This window comes from Dipodascopsis tothii (genome assembly GCF_038497935.1).
Source record: "Dipodascopsis tothii strain CBS 759.85 unplaced genomic scaffold V1510scaffold_9, whole genome shotgun sequence".
Classification (NCBI taxonomy): domain Eukaryota; kingdom Fungi; phylum Ascomycota; class Lipomycetes; order Lipomycetales; family Lipomycetaceae; genus Neoaidaea; species Neoaidaea tothii.
In genome coordinates, this window is record NW_027117993.1 from 332875 (window position 1) to 348636 (window position 15762).

The 15762-nt window shown below is 69.1% G+C and overlaps 8 protein-coding genes across 8 annotated transcripts; 5 read left to right on the forward strand and 3 right to left on the reverse strand.

Moving 5' to 3' along the window:
* Positions 1-53: 53 nt before the first annotated feature.
* Positions 54-911, forward strand: V1510DRAFT_362907 (uncharacterized protein; the record flags this gene model as incomplete). The annotated part of the gene is made up of 1 exon (XM_066931109.1): positions 54-911. One exon carries the CDS (start codon positions 54-56, stop codon positions 909-911), a length of 858 nt encoding a protein of 285 aa, XP_066789958.1.
* Positions 912-1096: 185 nt separating this feature from the next.
* On the reverse strand, positions 1097-3194 carry V1510DRAFT_327689 (uncharacterized protein). Its single transcript, XM_066930803.1, has 4 exons — positions 2976-3194; positions 2912-2938; positions 2714-2877; positions 1097-2682 (listed from the first exon to the last, which is right to left on the reverse strand). Exons 1-4 carry the CDS (start codon positions 2983-2985, stop codon positions 1285-1287), a joined length of 1599 nt encoding a protein of 532 aa, XP_066789959.1. The 5' UTR covers positions 2986-3194; the 3' UTR covers positions 1097-1284.
* A 735-nt stretch (positions 3195-3929) lies between these two features.
* On the forward strand, positions 3930-4725 carry V1510DRAFT_414501 (mitochondrial 37S ribosomal protein bS18m). Its single transcript, XM_066933434.1, has 2 exons — positions 3930-4116; positions 4162-4725. Exons 1-2 carry the CDS (start codon positions 4023-4025, stop codon positions 4671-4673), a joined length of 606 nt encoding a protein of 201 aa, XP_066789960.1. The 5' UTR covers positions 3930-4022; the 3' UTR covers positions 4674-4725.
* V1510DRAFT_414502 (rab-GTPase-TBC domain-containing protein) lies at positions 4584-7200 on the reverse strand. Its single transcript, XM_066933435.1, has 5 exons — positions 7016-7200; positions 6811-6844; positions 6244-6337; positions 6136-6201; positions 4584-6060 (listed from the first exon to the last, which is right to left on the reverse strand). Exons 1-5 carry the CDS (start codon positions 7037-7039, stop codon positions 4800-4802), a joined length of 1479 nt encoding a protein of 492 aa, XP_066789961.1. The 5' UTR covers positions 7040-7200; the 3' UTR covers positions 4584-4799.
* Positions 7201-8358: 1158 nt separating this feature from the next.
* On the forward strand, positions 8359-10397 carry V1510DRAFT_414504 (mRNA splicing factor RNA helicase). The gene has a single exon (XM_066933436.1). It carries the CDS (start codon positions 8424-8426, stop codon positions 10176-10178), a length of 1755 nt encoding a protein of 584 aa, XP_066789962.1. The 5' UTR covers positions 8359-8423; the 3' UTR covers positions 10179-10397.
* A 186-nt stretch (positions 10398-10583) lies between these two features.
* V1510DRAFT_414506 (uncharacterized protein) lies at positions 10584-11491 on the forward strand (the record flags this gene model as incomplete). Its single annotated transcript, XM_066933437.1, has 1 exon — positions 10584-11491. The coding sequence occupies one exon, from the start codon at positions 10587-10589 to the stop codon at positions 11451-11453; it is 867 nt and encodes a 288-aa protein (XP_066789963.1). The 3' UTR covers positions 11454-11491.
* On the reverse strand, positions 11407-13264 carry V1510DRAFT_414508 (TIP41-domain-containing protein). Its single transcript, XM_066933438.1, has 2 exons — positions 12960-13264; positions 11407-11937 (listed from the first exon to the last, which is right to left on the reverse strand). Exons 1-2 carry the CDS (start codon positions 13226-13228, stop codon positions 11454-11456), a joined length of 753 nt encoding a protein of 250 aa, XP_066789964.1. The 5' UTR covers positions 13229-13264; the 3' UTR covers positions 11407-11453.
* Positions 13265-13345: 81 nt separating this feature from the next.
* Positions 13346-15334, forward strand: V1510DRAFT_414513 (WD40-repeat-containing domain protein). The gene is made up of 2 exons (XM_066933439.1): positions 13346-13394; positions 13476-15334. The coding sequence occupies exons 1-2, from the start codon at positions 13379-13381 to the stop codon at positions 15269-15271; spliced, it is 1812 nt and encodes a 603-aa protein (XP_066789965.1). The 5' UTR covers positions 13346-13378; the 3' UTR covers positions 15272-15334.
* Positions 15335-15762: the final 428 nt, after the last annotated feature.

Here is a 15762-nt window from a genome sequence, read left to right on the forward strand (position 1 = left end):
ACGAGTTTTCCGACGACACGATCGACTCGGACGACTTTGACAGCGATGCCGAGATGGGTTCTGATCTGGACGATCTGGACGACTTGGAGGACTCTGAGGCCGAGGACGAGGATGACGAGGACGGGGACGAGGACGACGAGGACGATGATGACGACGAAGAGGACGCCGACGTGGGCGACAGCATGGACGAGGACGAGGACGACGAGGACGAGGACGATTCCGACTCTGCCTCGGACTCGGACGCCCCCCAGGTCGTCCGCTTCGACGGCTCCAGCACGGTCCCCGTGGCGGCCCCGTCCAAGCGCGAGCGCAAGGCGTTCATGTCGGCCACTGCGCCCAAGCGCACGCTGTCCGCCGCGCCCGCCGCCGCCGCCGCCGCCGACGACGACGACGACCGCGCCAATCTCAAAAACGACCTCGCCCTCCAGCGGCTCATCACCGAGTCGCACATCCTGCACGAGGCCCAGCGCAAGGGCGGCGCCTCGCTCTCCACCGACTTTCTCTTCAACCCGACCGGCAAGGCCCGGCTCAAGACGCTCGACGCCCGCATCGAGTCGCTCGCCGCGCTCCACGGCGGCAACCACCGCAACGCCGCCTTCAAGCGCAAACAGTCCGACCCCTACTCGCTCGACCCGGCCGCGCTCATCTCTTCCGACCGCGCCAAGTTCAACAAGCAGAAGATGCCCATGCAGATGCGCAAGGGCATCGTGGGCAAGGCCGCCGAGCGCGCCGAGAGCCGCGAGCGCCACGCGCGCGAGTCCGGCATCGTCCTGCCCAAAGGCATCACCAAGAAGAAAGGCAAGCCTGGCCGCCGGGAGCGGTCGCTCACTGTCAACGGCGTCGGCCACTTCACCCGTGGCGGCCTGGTCATCAGCAAGAAGGAGCACGCACAGACGCTCTCGCGCCATTAGGCGCCGCACAGCGTGCGGCTCGCGGCGGCTATATGCGGCCGCGGCAGGGCGCCCCCCTGAGATTCGCTGCCGAGGCCTGCCACTACGGGCGAGTGTCCGGCGGGTCTGCTAGGGCTGTGCTCGGCGGGCGGCTACATGCGGCTATATGCCCGGAGAGTATCTCTTCGCCAGGCCGCCGTTGGAGCCTCGCCGATCACAGGTGCCTTTGGCGCGGCTTGTGGGCATCCGCCTGCCAGCGGCTATATGCGGCTACATGCCCGAAGGTCGCGGGGGCTCGTCCCAGCGTGCGCCGCACGGCATGCGGCGTGCGCCGCACGAGCTGCGGCTCATGGCTCAACACGGCTTTACTATGTACATTAGTCAATCGCATTCATCACCGCGAGTACGGGTGGTATCCACTGCCGCTACGGTAGCCGCTGCGGTTGCGGCGGCCGCCGCTGCGCTCGCTGCGGTCGCGGTTGCGTTCGCCGCCGCGTTCGCCGCGTTCGCGGTCACCGCCACGGTCACCGCCACGGTCGCCGCCACGATCGCCGCCACGGTCGCCGCCACGATCGCCGCCACGGTCGCCGCCGCGATCGCCGCCACGGTCACCGCCACGCTCGCCACGGTCACCGCCACGGTCGCGGTCACGGTCGCGGTCGCCGCGGTCGCCGCGGTCGCCACGCTCGCGGTCGCCGCCACGGTCGCCGCCGCGATCGCCGCGGTCGCGGTCGCCTCGGTCACGGTCGCCGCGGTCGCGGTCGCCCCGCTCGCGGTCGTGGCGGTCGTGTCTGTCCCGGTGCCGGCCCGAGCCTCCCGACCGGTCGTCCCGCCCTTCACGGCCGGAGCCGTCCTGTCCCGACCGCGGGCCCGACGGCGCGTTTGACGGCGCCGAGCCTCCACGGTAGTTCTTCGGGCCGCGCGGCGCGCCGCCGCGCGGGCCCGTCGGCGGCGACCGCATTGCCGCCGGCCCGGTGGGTGCAGCCTGCCCCGGCACCGCCGTGGGCCGGCCGTCGGCGTCAAAGCCAAAGGCCGCCTGGCCGTCGCCCGCGCCCTCGGCGTATTCGCCGCCCTGCATGCCGCCAAAGTTCTGGCCGTAGCCCATCTGGTTGAAGCCCATCTGGCCGTAGCCCATGTTGCCCATGCCCATCTGGTTAAAGTACGCCATCATGGCCGGGTTCATGCCGGCCATATTGTTCGCCATGGTCGGGGCCTCGGCGTCGCCCTCGGGCTTCTCGCCCTCGGTCTCGCCGTCAGCAGAGGCCGCCTGGGCCTTGCCCATCTGGAACTGCTGCATGGCTACGTAGTAGGCCTGCATGCGCTGCCAGTACTGGGCCATCACGGCCGGCGACATGCCGCCGTAGTACGCGTTGTTGCCCTGCATGCCGTCGCCATCGCCGCCCTGGCCGTTGTTGTAGTAGCGGTCGCCGCGGCCGTGGTTGTCGCCGTAGTCGTTGTTGCCGTGGCCGTGGCCGTGGCTGGTCTCGGCAAAGTCGGCCTTGTCGCGGCTGCGCGGCTGCGCCTTCTTGACCTCGACCATGCGGTCGCGCAGCGTCAGCGGGCAGTTCGCGAGCGTGTTCTCGACGCCGGTGTCGGACTCGAACGTGACAAAACCAAAGCCCCGCGACCGGCCAGTGTCCTTGTCCATCATCAGCGTCGCGTCCAGAATCCGGCCAAACTGGCTGAACAGGTCCGAGAACTCCTTCTCGGTCACGTCCGGGCTGACGCCGCCGACAAAGATCTTGGACGTCCGCTCCTGCTCGTCGCGCGGAATTGCGCGCTTGGGGTCGATCTCCGGTCAGCCTGCTCGCGCGCACCCGTACAATCTTGCCGTCCAACACGTGCTCCTTGACCATTACGATGTTTACGCACTTCGAGTCGCGGAACGTCAGGAAACCAAACCCGCGCGACCGGCCCGTGTTGGTGTCGCGCATCACCTGGCACTCGAGCACTTCGCCAAACTGCGAAAAATAGTCCCTCAGCTTTTCTGCCGGTCAGCGCCCGCCATTGCGGCTCTCTACCATCGGTGGTGTCCCAGTTCAGGCCTCCTGGGCTGTTAATACGTCCGGCGATGCGTGTGCTAACCTATGAACATTTTCCTGTTTGAACGAATTCATATATTAGACTACTGAGGATGATAACTAAAGAGACTCTAGGGACAGCGAACAGACACGACACCGTGGCCGGGCCAGCAAGGGCCCGGCCGTCGCGGGGTATAGCCAGAGGCCGGCCGGCCTTGAGTGCTCGAGAAAAAAACAGATGTACATACCCTTCCTCGCGATTGGATCCGCCCTCGTGGTGGTCGTGGGCCCGGTGGCCGTGGTGCCCGCCGAACGTGGCCCGCAGCGCCCCCTGGTGCTGCGGCGGCGGCGGTGGCGGCGGTGGCAGCGGGTCATCGTGCACCTGTGGCCGGCTCCGCTGGACGACCTGTGCGGCCATGGCCATGTCCGGCATTGGCTTGGGCGCCACGAGCTCCGACGCGCGGTTGCCGGACTCCTCGTCCCCGCTGAAGGTTAGCGCTGTGGAGCAGGACGTGGGCAGAGCTGTTGATTGGCGATCGGCAGATCCCGGCGGTAGCAGATAGCGATCGTCCGCCAGCAGACAGCAGCCGACTGCGGCGGCTCGGCCGGCCGTCGACGGGCCATCCAGCCTGGCGGCGGGCTGGCCAGCCAACCACACGTCGACCAGCCAGCCATACGCTGGCCAGCCAGCTCAGACGGACAGAAGCATCGTCGCCGGTCCTTCAAACACACGCCGATCCGCATCCACCGCATCGCCATCGCATCGCCATCGCATCTCCATCGCTGCCATCCATCGCACTTACTACAGGTCCGCAAACAGATCCTCTTCGTTATCGCCCGTGTCGGCCATTGTGCTGCTGTGTCGATGTAGCGCTGGCGAGTGTCCTGGAAGAAGTGCGTGGTGCGCGGCGGAGAAAATCTTTCTCCTTCCACGTGACTTATGCTCGCGCGACACCTGCGGCACAAGCGTCGCGCAGCACGCATAGCACAAACAGCACGCCGCGCGACGCTTGGGCCGCGCCGCACCCCGCCGTTACCCTCCATCACGGCTTTTTTCCTCCGTTTTTTCGCAGCCCCGACGGCGTCTCGAAACCAAGATCCGGTGTCCCCAATGAGCCTCTCCGCGTCCCGCCGCGCCGTGCCCGGCGCCGTCTGTGCCGTCCGCGCCGGCGCCCGCGCGCTCTCGAGCAGCGCGCGCCTGGCAGGTGAGTACCGCCCCCAGGCGTCTCCTCCGCTCCTGCTGACCGCAGCCGACGCGCCCCGCGCCGACAAGGACGACCGCAAGAACCGCAGCTGGTCCGACTCAATTGGCAAGCGCAGCGACGGCGCTGAGTCCAACAAGGCGCTCTTCTCGGCCATGTCGACCATGCGCCAGATGGACTACGCCCGCATGAAGTCGTCCGAGCAGGACACCATCGCCCCCCGGTTCTTCCGCAACTTCAAGCAGGGCGTCGTCTACTCGCCGGTCGACCTCTCGTACAAGAAACTGCGGCCCAAGCTCGACAACGGCAACGACGACCGCGTGGCGGCCGTCGGCATCGACCCCCTGACCAAGGTCAAGGACCCGCACTTCCTGTCGGACTTCATTACGCCCATGGGCAACATCAAGTCCGCCCAGGAGAACAACGTCAGCAAGAAGACCCAGCGGCGGCTGGTCAAGGCCATCAAGCGCGCCCGCGCCGCCGGCCTGCTCTCAACCGTCCACCAGACCTCGGCACTGTCGTATCTCCGGCTGGACACGATCGGCAGCCGGTCCAACTAACTGTACATAGCACGCGCGCGCGTGGTCCCAATACATTTGTTATAAACAAGAATCGGCGGGCGGCGCGGCCGGGCGCGCGCCGTCCAGGAAATGAATGCTATAAATACAGGCCGGCCCGGCCGGCGGCTACCGCAGGTGCGCGGTCGCGTTCTTGAAGAGCGACTGCCACATGTACGCCTCGCTCAGCAGCAGCTCGATCTCCTGGTCGCCCCAGTCCTGCGTGGGCAGGTTCTGGAGAAACATGAGGATCTCCTGGAAGTCCATTGTCTGGATCTGGGCCGACCACTTGACCAGGAACGCGGCGCAGACGTACAGATGAAAGTCGCTGAACCCGGACGAGCCCTCGGCCATGTACGTGTCCCACATGCGCACCGTGTTCTTGACGCTGACCTCGCGCATCAGCATGCAGTTCATCCACCGGAACGAGAACTGGATGAACTCGACGTTCTGGTCGTGCAGGTGGTGGACCAGGCTGGCGTCGATCCGCTGCGTGAGCTCCTGCAGCGCAGCCACCTGCCGCTGGATGCCGGGCTGCGCAAAGATGTAGTTGTCCTGGATGCCGTCCAGCAGCTTGGTCAGGCACCAGAACGTGTCGGCCTCGACCACGTCCAGGACCTCCTTGGGCAGCTGGCCGGGGTCGTACGACTCGACGTCGTCGTCGATGTACGCCGACAGAAAGACCTGGAAGAACGGCGTGACCAGGTCGTTGATGCCCTGCACGTACCCGCTCGCGGGGTGCCGGATCGCCCACACGTACAGGATCCGCTCGAGCGCGCGCTGCGTGCTGGGGAAGCTGTACAGCTTGAGGTGCGGGTTCGTGCGCGGCACGTCGATCTCGATCTGGTGCCACACGCTGTGGTCGAGCGTGCGCTCGAACGCCTGCGCGACACCGTCTAGGTACTCGTGCCGCTTGCGCGCCAGCGTCGACACCCGCCGGTCCGCGTTCGACGGCAGGTACCCGAGCAGGATCTGCCACGACATCGGCCGCAGCTCCTCGGGGATGCCCGACCACGCCAGCGTCTTGAGCGCGCCGATGTCGACGTTGGACGCCTGCAGCACCCGCTTGAACTTGTTGATCCGCGCGATGCGCGCGTTCAGCAGCTCGATCTCCGCCGAGGTCTGCGCGTCTGGCGAGACCGGCGGCTGGTAGATGGCGTGCAGCGAGTTGGCGGGGTCCTTGACGATGCCGTCGAACTGCGGCTTGAGCCCGCTGGCGCGGCGGGGCGCGGGGGGGTAGAGGTCGCCGCCGCGCTCCGAGCCCGACTCGGACGCGGCGTCGCCGAGGATGTCGTCGCCGGCGTCGACGTCGGCGTCCCAGTCCGCGTCGAGGTCGCGGTACTTGCTCGGCCGGGGCGCCGTGCGCCCGCCGTACGTGGGCCGGGCGCGCCTGGGGTCAGCCTGCCCTGGCGCCGCACGGCGCGCGGCTCGCGCCGCACGCCGTGCGGCTGATCGCGTGACTTACGACTGCTCTAGTCGGACCGCGTCCGCATGCGAGTATCCTGCGCCCACCGGCTGCTCCTCGGTACCCCTGAAATCAGCATTGCGCCACACGCCACACCGCTGCACTCACAGCACATAGTCCTCTAGTCCGCTGGGCGTGCCCTTGAGCTTGGCCGCGGACGTGCCGCGGCCGCCGGCCTCGGCGAAGACGTACTCCGACCGCCCTGACGTTAGCGCTGTCGACGTGGCGCGCGGGTCCGCGACGTAGCTGCAGATCGCGCCGTGGCGACGGACGGCGTGACTGGTGACACCGTGGGTACGAGCGAGCCGTGGCGCGGTACCACACGTACGCCGGGCGGGGCGTACCCGCGCCCGGTGCCGCGGGCGGGTCGTTGCCGCCGGTCCGGGGGACAGCGGCGGATCGCACCCGCGGGAGCCACGACCCGCCGCCGCCCGACCCACCGCCGCCCGACCCGGCGACCCGGCGACCCGGCGACCCAGCTGCGCCGGTCGCACCCACACTGGCCGGGTACAGGCTGCGGCTATATGATGCGGCCTGCGCTGTCGCGGCCGCCGCGACCGGCCGCCGCCGTGGCCGCTGCGCCAGCCCCGACAGCCCGCCGCACCGTCGCCGCTCGCCGCTCGCCGCCGCCCCGTCTGCCTGCCTGTCCGCCGGCCGCTCCTCTCGTAGACTCACCCAGCTGCACCATTTCTTGCCGTCCATTACTGCCCTGTCCAGTCAGCGTCGTCCGCGGCATCGCAGCCCGCCGCCCCAACAGGCGCCCCAACAGGCCGCCGGCCGAGCGGCCCCGTCAGCCGCCGTGCATGAGCGCACGGCCCTGGCCGGGTCGGCTCGGGACCGCCTCTGGCCGTCCACCGCCGTGACCAGCCAGCACACTCACCATCGACTTCTTGAGGCTCTTCATCCCGTCGGTCGCGCCTGGTGGCCGCTCGATGCTCTGCTATCGATTCGCAGTCACTTGCGGTGGCCGTGTCCCATCTATTGCCGAGCGGAGTCGTTGTTGTGGTCGACCGCGCTACGTAATCGGCAGTCTGGTACACGTTACACAGAGCACACCGCAAACTCACCGCCAGAAGATGGGGAGGCCGCCGGTTACCCGGAACATCTCGAAAAATTTGGCCTGACCGCCGTCCCGCCCAGCAGCACGAGCCGCCACCGATCCGTCCCACCAAGCGGACGTGCAGACCAGCTAGGGCGACAGACGCACTGCGACCCCTGCCCGCAGCATGAGTGACGGCGAAGACAAGGACCGCGCCGAGCGCGACGCGCTGGCCGCCCGGCTGCGGCAGCGCGACTCGGAGCGCACGCGGCGCGTCGTCGAGGACCGCTCGTCCACGGTCCGCCGCGAGACCGAGCGCCGCAACGAGCTTGGCGACAAGGGCGACGCCCGGGAGGCTGCGCTGCCGGACCTGCGCGAGCGCTCGCGCCAGGCGTATCTGAGCCGCCGCGAGGAACAGAAGCTCGAGTTACTGCGCGAGCGCGTGGCCGAGGACGAGGCCCTGCTCAAGAGCCTCAAGCTCGATCGCAAGGACATGGATGAGATCGAGTTCAACCGCGAGATCCTGCGAATCACCGAGGAGCGCTCGCGGATCGACGACGGCACCAACTATTACCAGATGCCGGAAGACTACCTGACCGAGAAGGGCAAGATCGATCGCACGCGCAAGGAGGCCGTGCTGTACCGGCGGTACATGGACCAGAACGACCGCAAGGACAAGTTCGTGTCGGACGAGGCGCAGTGGGAGGCCGAGCAGGCGGCGCGGGCGGCGCGGCAACGAGACCGCAAGGAGCGGTACCGGGAGCGTGACCGCGACCGCGACCGCGACCGGCGGCGCGACGACAAGCACTACGACGACAAGCCGCGGGACCGCGACCGCGACCGTCGCCGCGACGACCGCGACGACCGCGACGACCGCGACGACCGCGCCGAGCGCCAGCGCGCCGCCGAGGCCGCCGAGGAAGAGTTCGAGTACGTCTTCGACAAGGCGCAGGCCATCGAGTTCCTCGCCGAGGCCTCCGAGGCGCTCACCAAGGAGCAGACCGAGCGCAACGCCAAGCTCAAGGAGGCCGAGCAAAAGTCGCGGTCGATCGACGAAACGCGCAAGTCGCTGCCGGTCTACGGCTTCCGGCAGCAGCTGCTCGACGCCGTCGAGGAGTTCCAGGTGCTCATCATCGTGGGCGAGACCGGCTCCGGCAAGACCACGCAGCTGCCGCAGTACCTGCACGAGGCCGGCTACACGCGCAACGGCAAAAAGGTCGGCTGCACGCAGCCGCGGCGAGTCGCAGCCATGTCGGTAGCCACGCGTGTTTCCGAAGAGGTGGGCTGCAAGCTCGGCCACGAGGTCGGGTACTCGATTCGGTTCGAGGACAACACGTCCGAGAAGACCGTGCTCAAGTACATGACGGACGGCATGCTCCTGCGCGAGTTCCTCACGGATCCCCAGCTCAACGCGTACTCGGCGCTGATGATCGACGAGGCCCACGAGCGCACGCTACACACGGACGTACTCTTTGGCCTGCTCAAGGACATCGCCCGGTACCGCAAGGACCTCAAGCTGCTGGTCTCGTCGGCGACCATGGACGCCCAGAAGTTCTCGGCGTTCTTCGACGACGCGCCGATCTTCGAGATTCCCGGCCGGCGGTTCCCGGTCGACATCCACTACACGCCGCAGCCCGAGGCCAACTACATCCAGGCCGCCATCACGACTGTGTTCCAGATCCACACGTCGGACCAGACCGGTGACATCCTCGTCTTCCTCACCGGCCAGGACGAGATCGAGACCATGGCCGAGAACCTGGCCGAGACCGCACGCAAGCTCGGCAACAAGATCCAGGAGCTCATGATCTGCCCGATCTACGCCAACCTGCCGCCGGAGCTGCAGTCGCGCATCTTTGAGCCCACGCCCAAGAACGCGCGCAAGGTCGTGCTGGCGACCAACATCGCCGAGACGTCGATCACAATCGACGGCATCGTCTACGTGATCGACCCCGGCTTTGTCAAGGAGAACGTGTACAACCCGCGCACCGGCATGGAGAGCCTGGTCGTCGTGCCGTGCTCGCGGGCCTCGGCCAACCAGCGCGCGGGCCGCGCGGGCCGCGTGGGTCCCGGCAAGTGCTTCCGGCTCTTCACCAAGTGGGCGTACTACAACGAGCTGCCGGCCAACACCATGCCCGAGATCCAGCGCACGAACCTGGCCAGCGTCGTGCTGATGCTCATGTCGCTCGGCATCAACGACCTGCTGCACTTTGACTTCATGGACCCGCCGCCGAACGAGACCCTGGTGCGCGCGCTCGAGCAGCTCTACGCCCTCGGCGCGCTCAACGACCGCGGCGAGCTCACCAAGCTGGGCCGCCAGATGGCCGAGTTCCCGATCGACCCCATGTTCTCCAAGGCCATCATCGCCAGCGAGAAGTACGGCTGCTCCGAGGAGGTCCTGTCCATCATCGCCATGCTCGGCGAGGCCTCCACCCTCTTCTTCCGGCCAAAGGACAAGAAGATGTACGCCGACAAGGCCCGCGAGAACTTCACGCGCCCGGGCGGCGACCACCTCTCGCTGCTCGAGGTCTGGAACGAGTGGGTCGACACCGAGTTCAGCCAGGTCTGGGCCGCCGAGAACTTTCTGCAGTTCAAGTCGCTCAAGCGGGCCCGCGACGTGCGCGACCAGCTCGCCCGGCTCTGCGACCGCGTCGAGGTCGCCCTGGTTTCGGGCGGCGCTGCCGACGAGGGCCTTGTCAACATCCAAAAGTCCATTCTCTCGGGCTTTTTTCCAAACACCGGCCGTCTCACGCGCTCCGGCGAGGCCTACCACACCGTCAAGACGTCCCAGACGGTCTACATCCACCCTTCGAGCGTGCTGTTCAAGAAGAAGCCGAAGTGGATTCTTTATCACGAGCTGGTCCTCACCAGCAAGGAGTACATGCGCAACTGCATGCCCATCCAGCCCGAGTGGCTGCTTGAGGTTTCGCCTCACTTTTACAAGAGCAAGGAGCTGGACGACCTGGGGGGGAACAAAAAGATGCCCCGGGGCCAGGGCAAGGCTTAGGACTAATGTACAATACCGTGATGTGAGTCACGCAACACGCTTAGCAGGGCTCGCGGCCACCCGTCTGCCTGTGGTGCGACGGGCCCTCGACGATCTGTGCGAATGGCGCGCCTGCCGGTCGACATGTAGCCGTATATAGCCGCATATAGCCGCATGTAGCCGCCGTCCGCAGGACACACCTCGGCGGAGCGCGCCGGAGACTCAGCGGCAGGCATGGGCCCCGGCGGCGACGCCGTCGAGCGTGCTCTTGCGTGCGCATATAGCCGCTGCCGCGCACCGCCACCGGCAGGCGCATACCCGCAGGCCGGCCCGTGGCGGTGCGGTGCCTGGCGCCGCGCGGCGTGCGGCGCGCCGGGTAACAGGACTACTTCACCGTCGACCGCCCTCCACGACCATCCACGCCGCACGATGAGCACCGCCCTGAACAGACTGCGCAACTCGTACACGACGTCGGCCTTCACGCGGCTGCCCGCGGCCGGCGTGACCGAGCTGTACGAGCTCTCGGCGCAGTTCTTCAGCAACAAGGCCGCCCTCAACGCGCTCGACCCCGGCGACCTCTACGGCCTGATGGAGCACCACTTTTATCTCGCGCTGATCACCAAGCACGACGACGAGGCCGGGTCGCTGCTGCGGCAGCTGTCGGATCGGTTTGGCGCCTCGGCACCGCGGGTGAGCGTTCTGCGATCGCTGCACGCGGAGGCGACCGAGGGCGCGCGTGCCGCGGCGGCCGTGCAGACCGAGCAGAACGCCTCGGAGCTGGGCATGTCCAAGCGCAAGGTGCAGGCTCTCAAGAGCAGTGGGCCGGCGGCATACATCGGCGGGCTGCGCAAGCTGCTGGACATCTTCCCGGCCGACGCCGAGTCGTGGGCGGAGCTGGCGCAGGCATACCGCGACGCCGGCATGTACGCGCAGGCGCTGTATGCGCTTGACGAGGTCATCCTGCTCTTCCCGTCGGCCTACAACATGCATGCGCTGGCGGGCGAGGTCGGCCTGGAGGCGGCCGCGGCCGCGCCGCAGGCCGGCCGCGCGGCGCTGCTCGAGACGGCCGTCAAGCACTCGCTGCGCGCGGCCGAGCTCTGCGACGACTACGTCCGCGGATGGGCCGGCGCGCTCGTCGGCGCCACCCGCGCGGCCGAGTTGCCGCACAACGCGCGCGCTGCGACGTTCCGCAGCCTGGCCGCTGTCGCCAAAAAGCAGCTGACGCGCATCGCCGCCGCCGCCGATGTCCCGGCCGCCGACCGCGCCGCCGCAAACGCCCTACTGGCTGTGTATTAATCAATTGACTGTCGCACTCTCGAGCGTGCGCTCCACCACCGGCAGCTGCTCTGCCACCCAGTTGGCGTCCCGCAGGTACAGCCCAAAGTCCGCCGACGGCGGCAGCCGGGCCTTGACGGCCGTGTAGGGCGCCTGCCGCGCCACGTACTCGCGCACGACCTCGCCCGTGCCGAACTCGACAAACACGCGTGTGTCGCGCACGCGCATCATCACGTCGTCCACGCGCAGGAAGAACCGCGCCAGCACCAGCAGCCGCCCGTCCATCACCCGGACCCGCACGTTGTACTCGGCCGTGCCGTTGTCGCCGAGCTCGTCCTCAAACAGCATGTTTTCGGCAAAGAACAGGATCGGGTCCGGTCGCCGCAGCCGGTCGAACGGGATCTCCATCGTGCCGGGCGCGAAGCCGGTCCCGGTGCCCTTGTAGTCGGTGGTGTACGTCCAGTCGAACGGCCGCACGACGTCGTGGACGTCCTCGTTGCGCGATCTGCCGTCAGTAATCCGTAGGCGTAGCATGTGGCCGTGGGTCGCGGCCGGAGACTCGGCGGCAGTTGCGCTTCGGGCATATCATATAGCCGCATATAGCCGCCTGCCTGGCAGCCGCCTCGGCCAAGTCGCCGCGGGCTCTGTGGCGGTGCATGCGCCTCCGCCGGGCGCGGCTGCTCTTCTGCTAGTCGGCTGCATATAGCCGCCTGCCCGAAGGGCAGCCACCCTCGACGGAGTCGCCGCCGGAGGCTCGCCAGCGGCAGTACACGCACGTCCAGCGGGCGCAGCCGCTCTCCGGGCAGATCGGCCGCATATAGCCGCATCGACCACATATAGCCGCCTGCCCTTCGGGCAGCCACCCTCGACGGAGTCGCCGCCGGAGGCTCGCCAATGGCAGTGCACGCACCTTCGACGGGCGCAGCTCCTCTGAGGACAGATCGGCCGCATATAGCCGCACCGGCCATATATAGCCGCCTGCCCTTCGGGCAGCCACCCTCGACGGAGTCGCCGCCGGAGGCTCGCCAGCGGCAGTACACGCATCTCCAGCGGGCGCGGCCGCTCTCCGGGCAGATCGGCCACATATAGCCGCACCGGCCACATATAGCCGCCTGCCCGAAGGGCAGCCACCCTCGACGGAGTCGCCGCCGGAGGCTCGCCAGCGGCAGTACACGCACCTCCAGCGGGCGCGGCCGCTCTCCGGGCAGATCGGCCACATATAGCCGCACCGGCCACATATAGCCGCCTGCCCGAAGGGCAGCCACCCTCGACGGAGTCGCCGCCGGAGGCTCGCCAGCGGCAGTACACGCACCTCCAGCGGGCGCGGCCGCTCTCCGGGCAGATCGGCCACATATAGCCGCACCGGCCACATATAGCCGCCTGCCCGTCGGGCAGCCTCCCTCGACGGAGTCGCCGTCGGAGGCTCGCACGCCAGGCCGCCAGGCCGCCCGGCAGCATACAGCCGCATATAGCCGCCCGCCCACACCCGCGCCGCAGCCATATAGCCGCATGTAGCCGCACACTCACCGGAACTTGAGCCACGCCTCGGCGTACGACACCTTCACCAGGCCGCCGTCCGGCGTGCCCGTCTTGTCGACGCGGTCCAGCGCGTCGAGGGCGTCAAACCGCAGCGTCCAGCCGGACGCAACGTGCACGAGCTCGACCAGGTTGTTGCCGAATATCATCTCCGGCAGCGGGATCCCCAGCCGTGCGGTGGCCGCATCGATCTCGCCCGCGTTCAGGATCGGCCGCTGGACGCTGCTGATCCGCCATCCGCCGTGCTCGATCGAAGTCATGTCGTGCCTGGGGTCAGTGCTGCGCCTGCACCGCCTACCTCTGTGTCTGGCTGTGCAGGGCGTGGTGCGGCGTCTTAAATCCCTCGATTTGTCCCTCCACTACCAAACAACCCCACGCGGCGAGACCGGTCCACGCATCCATCAGCTACGATGTCAATCACTCGCGGTAAGCCCGGCGGCATTGCGGCCGCGCTGCGCGGCGGGTCCGGCAGCTCCGGGCGCGCGGGCGACGGCGGCTGACAGGCAGGAACGATCTGGGCGGGCCTGCCCACGACCACTCGCGGCCGGCCCACGCACCTGTCGTACGATCCGCGGACGCAGCGGCTCGTGTACGCGTGCCACCGGTCGGTGGTGACGCTGGCGGTGGCGGACGGCGCGGCGACGCTGTACGGCGGGCACACGGCGGCCGTGACGGTGGCCAAGTTCTCGCCGTCGGGCTACTACATCGCGTCGGGCGACGCCAGCGGCACGCTCAAGGTGTTTGACGCGACCGCGGCCGTGGACCCGGTCACCAAGGGCTCGTACGCGGTGCTGGCGGGCCCGATTGCGGACCTGGCGTGGGACGCGGACTCGGCGCGGGTCGGAGCCGTGGGCGCCGGCCGCGAGACCTTTGGCGCGTTTGTGACCATGGACTCGGGCAACAGCGTCGGCGAGGTGTCGGGGCACTCGGCCGCGGCGAACGCGGTGGCGATCCGGCCGGTGCGGCCGTACCGGGCGGCGTCCGTGGACGACGACGGCGCGCTCGTGTTCTACACCGGGCCGCCGTTCAAGTTCTCGAGCGGCGTGCGCGGCAAGCACACCAACTTTGTGCACGACGTGGCGTTCCAGCCGGCGCCGGCGGCGGCCGTGCTGGTGTCGGTCGGCGCGGACCGCCGGGCCGTTGTGTACGACGGCAAGACGGGCGAGGTGCGGTTCACGGTCGACGCGGCGCACGCGGCGGGCGTGTACGCGGTGGCGTTTGCGCGCGACGACGCGTCGCAGTTTGCGACGGCGGGCGGCGACGGCGTGGTGCGGCTGTGGCAGCTGGACGCGGACGGAGCGGCGGCGACGGCCGCCCACACCTGGACCATCGGCACGCGCACGGTCGAGGACCAGCAGGTCGGGCTGGTCGCGCTCGACGCGGCCACGGGCTACGCGTTCGCGGCGCTCGGCCTGGACGGCACGCTGCACTACCTGGCGCGCGGCGGCGCGGGCCCGGCCAAGTCCGTGTACGGCCACCAGAAGGGCATCACGGCGCTGGCCGTGGCGGGCGACCGCGTGCTGACCGGCTCGTACGACGGCCGCGTGCTCGAGTGGTCGGCCGACGGCGTGGCCGCGCCGGCGCCGGTCCAGCACTCGAACCTGGTCGCGGGCCTGGCCGTGGTGGGCGGCGACGTCGTCTCGGTCGGCTGGGACGACACGCTGCGGACGGCCGCCGGCGAGACCGCGCTCGGCGCGCAGCCGACGGCCGTGGCGTCCACGGCAGCGGCCGTCTACGTGCTCTGCGCGGACGACACGCTCAAGACGTATGCCGCCGGCTCGCTGTCGTCGGCGCCGGTGCCGGCCGCGCTCGCCGCGGCCGCGGTCTCGACCGCCGACGGCGACCTGCTGGCGTTTGCGTCGCCGTCGACGGTCTCGGTCTACGCGGCCGGCAAGCTGGACGCGCCCGTGCACACGTTCGCCGGGCCGCGGTCGACGCCGTCCGTGCTGGCGTTTTCGCCGTCGGGCACCAAGCTGGCCGTCGGCGACACCTCCGGCAAGGTCGCGCTGTACTCGCTTGCGCCCGGCGCCGTGGGCACTGTGCTGACCACGCGCTGGGTGTTCAACACGGCCAAGATCACTGCGATCGACTGGCTGGCGGACGAGTCCCACGTCGCGGTCGCGTCCCTGGACACCAACATCATCGTGTACGCGGCGGCGGACGGCAAGTACGGCAAGAACGCCAAGATGCTGGGCGCCCACAAGGACGGCTGCACGGCCGTGCGCTTTGTGGACGGCGGCAAGCGCCTGGTGTCTGTCGGCGCGGACGCGGCGGTCAAGTGGTGGGACGTGACCCTGCCGTGAGCCGCACGCCGTGCGGCGCCGGCGGCTATGTGCCCGGGCCGCCCGGCGGACCGGGCGGGAGAGCCTCCGGCGGCGACTCCGTCGGGGGTGGGCCCTGCGGGCGGCGGCGGCGACTCCGTCGGGGGTGGGCCCTGCGGGCGGCGGCGGCTATATGCGGCTGTATGCCCTGACGGGCTCGTGCACCGCCACCGGTGAGCCGCGGCTGTGGCTCGGTCGAGCGCGCCCGCGGGCGGCTACATGCGGCTATATGGCCACCTGCCCGAAGGGCAGCACCCTCGACGGAGTCGCCGCCGGAGCCGCGCGCGAGCGCGCCCCGCGCGGCTACATGCCCCGACGGAGTCGCCGCCGCACGTCGCCCGCGCGCGTGCCCCGCGGCGGCTACATGCGGCTACATGGCCACCAGCCCCAGGACAGCCACCGCCAGAGCCTCCGCCGTGGCGGTGCACGACCGCAGCCGCGCCGCGGCTACATGCGGCTATATGCCGCGTTTC